Source organism: Anastrepha ludens, chromosome 2 (assembly GCF_028408465.1).
Source record: "Anastrepha ludens isolate Willacy chromosome 2, idAnaLude1.1, whole genome shotgun sequence".
NCBI lineage: Eukaryota > Metazoa > Arthropoda > Insecta > Diptera > Tephritidae > Anastrepha > Anastrepha ludens.
In genome coordinates this window covers 75,765,358-75,780,155 of record NC_071498.1, presented here as the reverse complement: position 1 = coordinate 75,780,155, position 14,798 = coordinate 75,765,358, and the positions used below count along the sequence as shown (strand labels likewise).

At 35.5% G+C, this 14,798-nt stretch overlaps 1 protein-coding gene across 14 annotated transcripts in view; it reads right to left on the bottom strand.

Annotated features, from left to right (window-relative positions):
* Window positions 1-248: 248 nt before the first annotated feature.
* LOC128871883 (uncharacterized) overlaps window positions 249-14,798 on the bottom strand; it is an 87,494-nt gene continuing 72,944 nt past the window's right edge. For 7 of the 14 annotated variants that reach the window (XM_054114016.1, XM_054114018.1, XM_054114019.1 and 4 more), the window contains one exon: window positions 2,487-8,684. In XM_054114016.1, the coding sequence (XP_053969991.1) occupies window positions 6,181-8,684 (2,504 nt within the window). In that variant the 3' untranslated portion in view covers window positions 2,487-6,180. Of the gene's footprint in view, window positions 899-2,484; window positions 8,685-14,798 lie in introns of those variants that run through there. The other 7 variants (XM_054114027.1, XM_054114025.1, XM_054114024.1 and 4 more) reach the window with 4 other exon arrangements.

Here is a 14,798-nt window from a genome sequence, read left to right as displayed (position 1 = left end):
GTATAATATGCCAAAGTCAAAAACCACCAAATGCAAGTAGTTCATTTATCTTTAATTAACATTTTTCAACATTGTTTTTAAGCTATTTTAATAAAATTTAAATTTTTCTAAGTTTACTTTGTAAATGAATAAAAGAATCAGAACCACATTTTATTTTAAGCATATGAATATACAGAAAATAGCAAAAAAAAAAAAAAAGAACAGCATTAGCACAAAGCCATAAACTAGTTTTTACAATAAACTAGAATTAGTTATAATATTTGTTGTATCTTATATCTAAAATAAGGAATATGTGTGTTATACATAAAGTATGTATAGGTATATAGGTATATTAAATTAAATGAGCTAAGTTACACAGTACAAGAAAGTTAGATATGGTATTTACAATACATTTAATAATATTAATATATATTTACTAGAAGTGAAGAAGTAAGAAAGGAAGAGCTGTGCCTAAAAACAAAAAAATGTAACTATTCCAACAACATGCCAACAAGCCATGTATTGCTTTATTCTGGAACTCGGAATAATTTTTTCCATTTGATTGCGGAATACTCCGTCGATGGTTGACAAACACTACGGCGTTTAACCACTCGCATTTAAGAATATAGAACAACATGAGGTGCAGCTGGGCTTATCCAGCCCCAAAGCCCTGTTCTGCCGAGGATATCGCAGCTCGGGCTGAAAACGTCCCAACCGGCGTTCAGAATTTTGGTAAAATAAACAATTTACTTGAAGATGACTTACTTTTTCGAAAACACCGCAGGCCAAACGACTTATTGAGCGAAGGCTACAGAACCATGCTCAACAACTTTCGCCTTTCTTAATTGGGTGAACTGGGACAGAAGAATATGTGGTTGCAACAGGATGCATGTCCGGTGGCAGAATTAAGAATTAAAAGCTAAATTGCAAAATAATTACTAATGATATAAGTTTATTTCAATAACTAACTATTACAAAGAAAAAAATGCGGGTTTTATGACCTTTTCTACGTGATGCTATTAACCTCGCAAATAATATTTTCTTTTAGTGCTACGATAGTCGGTGGATTTGTTTCATATACTTTATTTTTGAAGTACTTGACGGAAAAAAGTCCATCGGGTGACCTGAAAGCCCAATATATGTCACCGAAATGGTTTATCAGTTTGTTAAAGAAGAAATAATTCAGTACCATCATGGCCGTGTGCGGCGTTGCGTCATCTTGTTGTAACCATGTGTGAGTATTAAAGGAAAGATGTTCTCTCATTATTGTCACAAAATAATCGTTCCGCATACGCCGATAAGAGGCATTGTTCACAGAAATTCTTTGCCCTCAATGGTTTTAAAAAAAAATTGGTCCAATCATTCTATTGCTTGACAATACTTACACTTCCATTTAATTGAAAATAGGTTTTATCACTCCAAAAGATAGTATTTACCGTACGAAATCGCTCCAACAGTGTCTCGAAGATATTTTTACGCAAATTTTAAAATAAGCGCTGCACGATTTGAGGTTTGAGTGAAGGAGTGAAGTCTAAGATCCTCTCTCAATATTTCATGCACAAGCGTTTTTGGAAACCTTAGGGCAGCCGCTCTCTTGCGTTTCGACTGACGTGGATTATCGTGCAACTTGTAGGGACAAGTCGAATATTGTAACGTGAACAATACAACGAGCACTTGTTCGCCCGCCCACTGGGGCATCGTGACTAAGTAATAGGCCCGTCACAATGGGTCTGTTGTGACCGCTGCGGCAACAGATTTGAGTGACAGCAAAATATATTTTGTGTATTTGAGTCGAAGGCGGCACATACGCCAGAATGCACAAAACTGCATGCATGCATTATTACGAGTATATCATCAGTGCAGATTCAATTAAAACACTCGTACACCCTTATATTTTCGATAAAAGCTTGAAAGAGTAGAGGAAAGGCAAGACTCCGTCTCGAAGTTATGGTTGCACCCACCGTCTACTACCACCATAAATTCTATTAAGACCCTCTTTCGCTTCAATAAGCATTTATTTTAAAATACATTTCATTACCAACAAGAACCTGTTTATGCACAACGAAATATAATATTTACTTTCACGATAAGAAAATCTGTGTTATCTTGCTTATATACGGCAATACTTTTCTGGTGGCACCGCAGTACGTTTTACACGTCACGTCAGACAAATGCGTTGCTGGAACGGACCCATTGTGACAGCCCCATAACCCGCACAAATTATGAGCTAACGCGGTCCCTTTACTTTAAATTTAACACCTAAATCTACCATCGGACACCCTGTACATACAAAATAAGTCATCCTATCGAAAGACGTATAATTTTTGTAAATGGCGTCGTAGGTCAAGCATATTTGACACTTGTGAAATGGACAGCTGCAGTATACAAACCGACAAGCAATGCATCGTGATAAAAATTGCTATCACTTAAAATCATTATTTTTATTTCATAAAAAAGTTATTCAACAACAAATTTTGAATGATTTAATTTTAAAAGTACATATATGTATTTTCTACCCGATTCCTTTATGCTTATATATGTATACAGTATGTCAATTATAACTTTTGACATCGAAAATAAATTAAATGTTTTCGACTTCATTAGCAAAAAATAGCGCCCTTTATTTATCTTTGACTTATTTTTTGTACTGATTCATATTTATTTACAGCATTTGAAGGGAATTAATAAAAAAACTTAAAATTCTTTGGAAAAACCACAACTAAAGCAACAAAAGCAAATAACACACTTTTTCGACACTGTCAATGTCAACTGTTTTTACAAACTTTAATACAGGCTTTTTTTATTAAATACATAATGTGAATACGTAACTTTTTGATTAATTTAACATTTGGTATGATAACCGTTAGTTTTAGGCGCGTTTCATTTCGCAGGTGCGTTTTTATGGAACGGACCAATTTTTTATGTCGTATACGTTCGGTATATTCTACCGTTCCTCCATTATTGCAGTTCTTAATGCAGCTGCATTCTTTGTATGTCGTTTATGTACTCTTTTCTTTAAAAGGCACACAAATTTTCAATTACGTTTATGTTAGGACTCTGGACTTGTGTATTTATGACTTTACCATACTTGTAGAGAAGCCACATATGCACATTATGCTATTTATGCTTTGAATTGTTATCATGGTAAAATTTAAAATTTGGTTTACTCTCAGTGATAAACCCAATTTTTTTAGCATTGCCGATATATTTAAATATTTTGGGGTCCATTGTGCTGTCAATAAACATCAAGCCTTTTACTTGAAATGCATCCTCAAACCATAACCGATTTTTTTCCAAAATGAACCGTGTGAGTTTTATTTCGATTTTGTGACAGTTTTACGCTCTAGTCCAGGGGTCTCCAAACTACGGCCCGCGGGCCAAATCCGGCTCTCTAGTGGCATCCATCCGGCCTGCAACAGCTTAAGACTAGTGTCATCAATATGGCCCACGACAGCTAATGTTTTACTGTTGCTACTATTGCTGTTATAATTTTAGTGGAGGAGAATGAAAACACAATGATAATTACTCGATTTTATTTACTTGCACGCGAAAACTTTACGACAGAAATATGAAGTACCTAAGCATCGTACACTCGCCGAATGGGTTGGTGCGTGATTACCATTCGGAATTCACAGAGAGAACGTTGGTTCGAATCTCGGTGAAGCACCAAAATTAAGAAAAACATTTTTTTAATAGCGGTCGCCCCTCGGCAGGCAATGGCAAACGTCCGAGTGTATTTCTGGCATGAAAAAGCTCCTCATAGAAATATCTGCCGTTCGGAGTCGGCTTGAAACTGTAGGTCCCTCCATTTGTGGAACAACATCAAGAGGGACACCACAAATAGGAGGAGGAGCTCGGCCAAATACCCAAAAGGGTGTACGCGCCATTTATATATATATATATATTTTACGTAATTGCGATTGAAATAGTATTATTTTCTACCTGAACGGTTTGATATTGGTGTATAAATAGTTGGCAAATTTTTACAAGAAGTGAATGCTTGCTAATTTTTATGTTCGCCTGGTGCGGTAAATTTGAATTAACCGATTTTGCTGGCGTTTCGCCTGTCAACTTGCCTGTTAGACCTACCCCTGGAACTCCTGTCCCATTGTCGGATTTTGGATGGCCGAAAATCAAGAAAAATAGAAATATTTTACATACAATTGTTTTAGAACTTCGTTGCTAAATTTCTTGACATCCTCCATTCATAAATTTATTTCTGTTGTCTTCAGAAGAAAAAAAAACAATCAAAAATCCACCTGTTGTGGATAGTTGAAATAGATAAGACGTAGCATAGTACATAGTAGCACTACTTCCCAATAGACGCCTGTTTGCTTAGGTGTGCAGAAAAATTAAAATTGTTTTGACCGTTGAAACATTCCGAAAAAATTATTATGGCCCCAGGGTTTCAAAGTTGCGAGACCCCTGGCCCTAAGGCTTCAAAGTTTGAAGACGCCTGCTCTAGTCAGTCCATCGTTATCATACAGCATTATCTTTACGTGGCCGCCATAGCCGAATGGGTTGGTGAGTGACTACCATTCGGAATTCACAGAGAGAACGTAGGTTCGAATCTCGGTGAAGCACCAAAATTAAGAAAAACATTTTTCTAATAGCGGTCGCCCCTCGGCAGGCAATGGCAAACATCCGACTGTATTTCTGTCATGAAAAAGCTCCTCATAAAAATATCTGCCGTTCGGAGTCGGCTTAAAATTATAGGTTCCTCCGTTTGTGGAACAACACCAAGACGCACACCACGGACTCGGCCAAACACCCAAAATAGGTGTACGCGCCAATTATGTATGTATGTATGAATGTATGTATGAATGTATGTATGTATGTATGTATGTATGTATTATCTTTATCATACAGCATTATCTGGCATGTTCCCGAAAATATTTCAGACAATTCCTAAACACTTTTACCGGAGTGGTAATTGTAATATAATAATTGCATAATATTAAAGGATAATCTTTTGCCAGGCATTTCAAAAACACAATTTTAAATTTGAAGTCCGAATTAGGCAAGCATTTTTAAATGAAGCATGAACCTGAATTGTAAAACAAAAGCATCAAAGTGATCATTGCAAAGCAGAGATAACGGTAAATCGAAGTTAATCGCGCAACACATTCTAAAAAAATTTAAAAAGGCAAAATGTAAAAGCAGTTTATTGACAGTGTCGAAATAGTTTGGTTTTGAGGTTTAGTTGTTGTTTTTTCAAAGAATTTAAAGTTTGTTTTTATTAATATAATTCCCTTTAAATGCATTGAATAAATATGAATCAGTACAAAAAATAAGTCAAAGATAAATAGAGAGTGATATTTTTTGCTAATGAAGTCGAGAAATTGGATTTATTTTCTATGTCAAAAGTAGTTCTATTTACTGTGGCCCGAGATTTTTGCCTGGTTTTGTGACTAAAAAATGTAATAATATTCATAAGAAATTCTGAAATAAATTGTACCGAAAACACTTATGTAAAATAAAAGTCAAGTTCCTATCCAAAAGTCTTGGCGTCTTAAATTACTGAGATCAAAAATTGGACCAAGTTCAGTCTATTATTTTACTAGGAATAAATGACATACCCAAAACCGCCTTCTTATTTCTAGGGTCCATATCACAGATGACTATTTATAAGTGTTATGTAAGTTTACTTGAACCCCGCCCCCTCTGCGGGCATGTCTTTACTGTTCCACTGTTTTTTGACTTGGCAAGTTTTTCATCAGCAAACATGAAACCCTTTTGGTTATTCAAATAGCGGATGTACGCGTCAATTTTAAAGTACGTACATATGTGCATATCTTGCTTGCAAGGGGGGATTGAAATAATATTGAGTATATTACAAATTATTTGTTACTGTTATTTATTACGTTGTCAGTTTTAATATCAAGCTAGTATAATGAGCCAGAATTAATATTCCAAAGGATAAAGAATAGAGGTATGCATTACAAATTAAAGGTACATGTATACGTGTCTTTGGTATCAGTTATTTGAATCTTATCTGTAGTGATTTTTATACTTATATAAAGTATAAAAGTGTCATCATAATTAGTATGTCTCCATCTCCGATTAATTTATCCATATAACTACATATGTGTACATATATATTTAAAATATGTTATTCATATTCATTTTAGAGTGCGTAATTATTTCGCTAAACATTTTAAGGCATTAGTACAGTTCGAATTCGAAGTTGCAAAACGGATGCTAGCATTTTGGCAAGAAGTATTTTCGTGAAGGCAATAAGCAAAGAATGCTTAGAGCCATTACTATATGCCAAATCGAGTGTACGATGTGATAGTTTTGCTTCGTTTGCAAGAAGGCGTAGCATATCAGACCTATCATAACGAAAATCGTTCCTAATGGCATGTATATGATGAGATATTTGGGTGCTGGATACCATTTTCGCAATTTGTAACAACGGATTCCCCAGCTAGTTGATATGAGGCAGATTCCCGTAAGCGCCGGAGCTAGGAATACCCATAGGCTCTGCTTGTTAAGTTCAGTGCCAAAGGCCAAAATTATGGCTCCAAACATGTGTAGTATTGAAACCAACTGTTGACGAATATGTGACATAGCGATTAGAGTAACCCAGATTGCCATGAGACCACAATAAAAATCGCAAAATTGTAGAACACCAATTTTTACCAAACAAAAACTATATTCATCCTCTCCAGAATCGCAAGCATGATAGAATATTGAGAAAAACATGGCGAAGAAATATATTGTCGCTTCTGTGTAGTAGTCAAGACGCACTGCTAGGTAAATACTGGGAATAAATAGTAGATTGCTAAGCGTAAGTAAGAGAGATGCAATAAGTATAGAAGTACTTGATGGTACTTGACTATCCTCAGTGCAATCCCAACCTCGGTAGCCTTTCATGCACATACAAGTAGAGAAAACAAACCCTCCTGACATATAGTGGTAACAACGGCCAAAGCGTCCACAACGGCCAGCAACACAGGGACTCGAAGAAATAGTAAATATGATGGAGGCGTTACAGTTTTCTAAAGCAATATGTTGTTCTGTTGCAAATTTATTATGAATTTCGAATTTGCGGGCCATGTCTAAATAGTTGGGTGTGCATTTAGAGTCCATGAGACATTCTTTTAATTTCAACGTCTCTGTCTCGTTCATCGAATTCAAACAGTTGTCATTTTTAACGCAGTCTAGATAGTGACTGGCTTCTAAAAAACAACTGCACGAACGACTCATGTCATACAAAATATTCAGATTTTGTTTTACAAAATCTTTTACATTGTCTATGATTGTGATCCGTTCTGCCGTTTCAGCACCATGACAGTATAATTCCATTGTTATGTACCATTGACCACTTTCAGGAAATGGAACGTGGAGAAGTCCTGTCATAGTATTTGAATTCGTATTATTTATTATAATTGAGGCCGGTAAAAGTCGTTGGCCGTAGCGACATTTATCTGGCCAAGAAGGAACTCCAGGCTCTGCTAAATGCATACAAACTATTATTGTTTGATTGCTTCGGGACACAGTCTCTTTTTTTACCTTGTCTTCATGTTCATTTCCTTCGGTACTGGATTTTCCCGATTTTGAAAGGAATTTCTCGGCAAGAACTACGCCGCGTTCGGAATCCGATAGTTGGTTATTAGTTGACCATAAATTTTTTAATTCAATCGAGTCGCTCTTAAGTTCTTGTTTCATTAACAGGGCAAAAGTTAATGTGCCGCCTATATCGTACACGCCGCCCACTTCAAAAGCAAACCCTGCAGGCATACCACCTGTCAAATTAAGAACGGTTGGAACCGTGCCGTTTTCATCAGGCATTAAATCGTAGTCGAACATGAAGAACTCTCGATAGGTTTGACGCAAGAGTGGATAAAAATCTATATTTCGGAATCTGTTGGGTCGCCATTCCTGGACAAGCGGACTCGAGTATTCTGTGGTAATATTGTCCTCAGGAGCAGCTGTACTAAATTGTATGCCATCCGCGTTTGTTTTAAGAAAAGGATCAGAATAGTTTAAATCTATTTCCTTATGTTGAAGTTCTATTGGCTTTAGAAAAATAATTTGCAAACTATATTTAACTTGATGACAAAAAGTACAGTTTTCTTCCTTCTTCCCTTGTTGAAAATGATTTTCTTTTATATGAGTATTTTTGGCGTGCCGTTTGACGCTTCTATATTCACTAATAGATTCACTTTGTAATGAACTGTTTAAAATTTGTGAATTTTTAATTAACAGAAGCGATGAGTTTACTTTTGATAACTGTTTGTGTTTCACTACTTCTGGACTTTCATTAGCAAATGCGACGTGTAAGTAATGCCATGCTTCCGGTTGCACATGGAACTCGAACGTCATGTCACCTACTTGGTTAGGTTGTATTATATTGAAATTTTGGACATAATTGTTGTTATCGGAATGATGGCTTTCATTTAGTGAGTTCGGAAATGCGTTTGATTGAATTTGAATTGTAATATTTGGACACTTCTGACAAGCCTCCTTTATCGAAATAATAGCAGTAGCCACCTCAATATTTCGTGAAACATAAAATTTGTAGATGAATTCATGACTTCCATTTAAATTGCTTTGGTTATCCTTCGTTTCAAAATCGTCATACGATTCATCGGGCAATCTTAATACATCAATTTGTACATGACCATCATAAATAATACATGGCTGGAATCGAGTAACTGACATTTCGGCCAACAGCAAAGAGTCACAAGAGGCAGACAATCCTGTAATTAAAATTATAAATTAGAATTATTTTGTGTTATTTTACGGAAATTAGGTGAACAAAAATAAATTTAACTGCCAAGTTGCTATTGAGAACAAAGCCCAGGCAGCCTTAACAGCTTGATTCAATTATTAAAGGTTTGCTCACTTGTGGCATTAGAATTTTGGCATGAAAGGGGGAAAAATTAAGTCCCTCTTGATGATAATAGTAGCAAAAACGTACTTTTTTTACTTAAATGGAAATAAGCTGCAAACGGTTGTTTTATTTGTTGGCTTGCACAATAAAATTTAAAATAACATCAGTTATTGTTTTCTGCTTGCTTTATTGATTAACTCTTAATTATTTGAATTATCATTGACTTACTAAAGCTAATTTTATCATTATATAAATATTAAATATATAAAATAAAACTATATAACTTTTAAGCTAAAGAAAACAGACAACATACTAATTCCCGACAAAAAAAAAAGTAACGCAAAATTTATATCTATAGTATATGCACATACCAATTAGGATATGGGCTTTAAAATACAAGTGGCGCTGTAGTTGGGTAGTTGGAAACCTGTACGCGAAAAGGTTCACTCTTTAGATAGCTGCGCAGTCTATTGGCCATTTGAACTTACGTGCACTCTGGCAGGAAAACGGTTAAAAACAGCTTCACTTACAAACAGGGACAGGAAAAGGCTCAAATCAGCACGGAAATAACCTAATCAATGTAAAATTATAATTTATTTATGAAATAATTCGATTTTAATAAAATACTTACTAAAATTCACGAATTCAGAAATTTAAATGTCAGCGAATATGAAAAAATCCATTAGAAATGATCTTAACAGTTACGTTTGTTCTACAAATTTTACTTTTGCTCCACTTTTACTTTCTAGAGTTAGCAACACAGTTTCTTGCTAAGGGAGCCGGTTGTGAAGAGAGAACGGGAAAGCTGCTTACTGAGCAAACCTATAGTAATTGAATCATGCCTTATCAGTAGGGACATTTTTTGATTCCCTTATTTTACTGAGTGAAGTAAATTATTGTAGTAAATTATATTGCCTTAAAAATAGATTGCAAATAAAACATGTAATAAAAAATTTCATTGTGGGGCGAGTATATTTTTGCCCATTTTTAGGTAATAATTGCTCTTTTATGTTCATCTAATAAATAGGGGGGTATTCGGCAACCTTAGTTAAGTGAAGACAAGGAAAATCCTATTCGCGAATTATCATTAAAATACTGCGAAAAATAAATAAGAAAAAGCGAAGAAGTGTGCAAAAGAGCAAACTACCCTATGTGCAATTGAATGACATTGCCGCAATCGCTAAAAATCGTTAAAATAGTTAAAAAAGAAAATGTTAACCCTTCCTGTGGCTGTATATAAAATAACAAAAAATGCAGCTTTGCAAAAAAAAAAAAAAAAGAAGCTGACTCATAGCTGAACGCACAGAAATTAAAAAAAAAAGAAATATATTGAATACTTTTAAGCTGAAAATTATTTGGTTACGGTTGCCAAAAGATATTGTACAACTCAAAAAAAAAAAACAAAAAACAAAATTTAACTTGAACAAAAAAACCCAAAAAATAATAAAATGCCGATCGAGCACTCTCCGGTGTAAGCCAAAAACAGCAACAGTAAACAGAACCAATTACAACAAAAACCAATAAACACCCCAAAAAACACACATTTGCAACAAATATTACTCCAAACAGCACAACAAAAATCTTCTCGATAGCCCAGGTAAGCTTAAATCCTCCCAAAAGCAAGCCAAAGTGGACGAATACTGGCTCGGTAACGCTGAACCCCCTGAAAACAGATTTTCTCCTGTGGAAGTTCATGAAGAAGAACTCAACGCTAAGCCCCCTGTAAGAGCATTGTATCCCCTACTAGAGCAGAAAAACACTGAATTTTAGACAAACTAAAAGAGGTTGGACACACAACATATCTTCAACATCAAGCACAGAAATACAAAAAAAAAAACCGTTCCCAATATTCATTATTGAGTTGAAACCAATCCCTAACAATAAAGATACTTATAAGGTGATATATTTATTCAACTCAAAAATTGGTTTTGAACTTCCACGTCCGAAACGCGAAATTTCTCAATGCGTTAACTGTCAGTAGTACGGCCACCAGTGGCGGATTTACACTAAGGGCCAACGGTGCCTGCGCACAGGGCGGCAGATTCTAGAAGGGCGGCAAAACTCGGAGAAGAAAATTGAAAAAAAAAATGTATACTCGAGGAGCGGCGGGTATTAGGGCCCACCTTAGGGAAACCGCTTATGGAGAAAATAAGAAGCTGATCTCGGATTAGTTTCTAACAGTTAGTGAAAGTTTAATCATTCATCTAGGCGAGAAATAATAGTAAGAATAGAAAAGTTAATTTCTGAACGTTAATTATACGTTCCTAAAAAAAGTGTTTTGGCCCACATTACCCGACAGTGTCGGAAATTGTGGGAAACCAAACCTTTTATTGAAAAACGTCATGGTTTTAATGTATAAAATAACATTTTTACTTAAATTACGTAAAATCTCTCGATACATTAGTGTGTATGAAAAAATGAAGTATTTCATTTCATATAAATATATAAATATATATGATTCGAATGACAAAAACTGTTATTTATCAAACAATGTTGATTCATGATAATTGTTGTATTTAGTAGTTGTTTGCACTTCCATCTTCAGAAACCTTCGTGTAGGCAGAAATAATCGTTATCTATGGTTATATAATACGTGGCCCACAATACCCGCCAGAGCGATTTTATTCAATGACTTCTCTAGAAATACATCCTCATTCGATTTTGTATATTAAATTGTTAAAAACCGACAGTCCTTCTAAAACATGGTTAGAAAGCAGGTGCATACAGTAAAAGCATTCAAATGCTTTTTTATTAACATATGTTCTTAATAATACATAGATAACCGTATTGATGTAACAAAATATTTTGTCTACTATCTTTGTCTACTATGGCAAAATCATTCAGACTCCGATCTTATTCAAGGAAGATGTAAGTGAGAAGGCTATAACGCGACAAGAAGCTAGAGTCCTGAGGATTCAACTAGAGAGACTTGAGATAACATTCATGCACATTCTTTGGCATTTTTTACTATCACGATTCCACGCGGTTAGTAAAAGATTACAGAAAGTTGAAATCAACATTACTGATGTAGTTACTGACTATCGTGGACTAATAAAAGTAGTAGAAGATACACGAATGCAATTTGAAGTTTTTGGAAAAGAAGCGTTGAACATGCAGAGAGTCAAGAATATCAGACGACTGTTACGAGAAAAAGAAGAAGAAAGTTGCAAGTTGACGAATCAAGAGATGGGGGAGTTCAGTTGACAGGAAGCGATAATTTTCGAGTAAATACCTTCAATATCATGCTAGACAACGTTGATTCAGAATTGAGAAAGAGAAGCCAAGCATATGAAAGGTTATACGAGAAATTTTTAGTGATTACTGATTTTGGAGGTTTGAATTCCAAAGAGCTTCGTGAAAGATCGGAATATTTGAGAAAAGCTTATACTTCAGACATTGAGATTTCATTCACTGACGAAATGATTCATTTTCACGCGTACTGTTCTGAACGAAAAATAGAACGTAACTCACCATCTGACCTTTTGAAACTTCAGAGGACGAACGAGTTATACACTGAGTTTCCAAATGTGGAGATAGCATATCGAATATTTAACACATTAGCGTCAACAAACTGCAGCGCAGAACGTTCATTTTCATGTCTGAATAGAGTAAAAAGTCATTTGCGTTCAACAATGTCTGAAAACCGTCTGAATAGTCTGGCTCTACTGTGCATTGAGTCTGATTTACTTGAACGCTTGAATTGTGACAATTTAATACATCAGTTTGCAGTACGAAAAGTCAGACGTGTTCGCATTTAAGGTGATGTGTAAAAGCTTGATCTCATAAAAGCAATCATTCCTTTTTTTTGCTCGTCTAATAAAGATTGGTAATATGTTTAAGTAAGTATGCTGTTCTATAGGTTCAATTGGATTCTATTTTTTAAGATGTACTACTATATTTTATGCTATTTATTACATTTTCTTGGCACTTAATTTATAATTATTAAACAATAAAAATTTTGCTCAACAATAAAAATATTATACTATTGTATAATCTATTAATTGATGCCTAAAACTACCCAAAATTTGTTTTGTTAAACCTGTTTATTGCGTAACGACTATTTTCTGTACTATAATACAAACACGCACACACAAATTTAAAAAATTAGGGCGGCATTCTTCATGGTGCGCAGGGCGGCATTTTGTGTAAATCCGGCACTGACGGCCACACTAAAACCTTCTGCCGCAGAAAACCTTTCTGTATTAAATGCGCTGGAGTCCACTTATCCGCAAATTGCTCGCGCAAAACGAGAAAAAAGACGTCAAATGCGCCTTATGCCAAGGAAATCATCCAGCGAATTACAAAAGCTGCATGGTATATAAGAACCTTCAAAAACTCAAATATCCGCCACTGAGAAAAAAGAATGAAAACACCGCACCTGTCGCTCAGTAAGAAAGCTCAACCAGCTTGATCACTGTCATTCAAGCATGCTATCAAAACAGGGGAGTATGAAAAATTCTTTAAAACGCTTGGAAACAGGTTTCTAGCTAGAGAACGCCAAACACACTCATTGGGGACTCCCCATTCTCGCTACCACAAAAGGGCGCAAACTATTGGTAGCCATCACGAAATTGAATTTCATCACAGCCTCCTCAGGCTCCCCAACGTATTCCCCACCAAACCTTATCGGCTTTTGTGTAGTGAAAGGTGTTCCAGCCAGTGAAATAACCTGCAGATCATGTTACGAACTATCCTCCGATCACTCTTCCGTATTTGTCACATTAGGTAAATAAAGATTCAGCTGAAGCACTTACCCACTGTTGTTTCCACAACAGTAAAATCGACTGGACGTATTTCCGAACCCTTATTACTTCAACAATTAATGTCAAACACGCACTCAAGAGCAATGAAGATATTATAAATGCTGTTGAGCATTTCAATAATTGTGTCCAGCATGCAGCATGGAACTCAACACCATGTCTCCCCAAGCAACACTATACACATCTTCTGAGATAAAAGAAAAATTGAAAAAAACGACAAGCAAGAAAAACTTGCAGATACCCTGAGAACAAAAATACACTTAACTCACTTACTCAAGAACTCAAAGAACTCCTTAAAAAAGAACACAACTCTCAGCTCCAATACCATCTCAGCAAACTTGATACAATTTCTGCCACTCTATGGAAAGCAACAAAACATCTAAAAAGGCCAACCCTAGCACAATCATCGATTAAAATGTAAACCAGCTAATGGGCTAAAACAGATCTCGAGAAGGTAAACAGATTTTCTCGTCACTTAAACCGAGTGTTCTGCTCGCACGAAATCGAACCCTCTCCAAGTACTGCTCAAAAAGTAAAAGATACCCTAGAACATACATATGTATACCACAGATGGCCAACCATAAAATTTTTTCGCAAAATGACTGTTTTAATAAAAAAATTAAAACAAAGGCCGCTGGACATGACCACATAAAAGGAGAAGTACTGAATCAACTCCCAGAAGAAGGACTCACTTTCCTTATGTACATATACAGTGGTCACACAATTTTTTCGTACACCCTGCGTAGTCCGTAAAAAACTTTAGCTTTGCGCAAAATATTTGCTGTGGCAATACAACATATTTCTTTTGGAACACTGTAAGAATGTTACATTTCCCTAATTGCCGCAAACAAATATCCCGTAATTTCAGCTCACTCTGAGGGCTTTCAAGGAAAGCAGGCAGACGTAGCAAAATGCTGCAAAACATTTATTCGTACACTTTCAGCTTATGATATTGTTACTGCAAAAGTAACAGTAAAAATCGTTTTTACTAATATTGAAATTTACTGAAAACGAAATAAGATATTTTTTTTTTTAGTTTTTCTCGGCGATTCAGTTTCAGTTGCGCATAATATCTCGATTGGAAGTGACAAATGGGACGAAGTGCGGATTCACCATTAGAAATGTGTAAAATTGTTATTAAATTGTACTTGGAAAACAAGTCTCTGCGCGAGATCGGCAAAACAATTGGCAAATCGCATTCTACGGTGCAAAGTGTTATT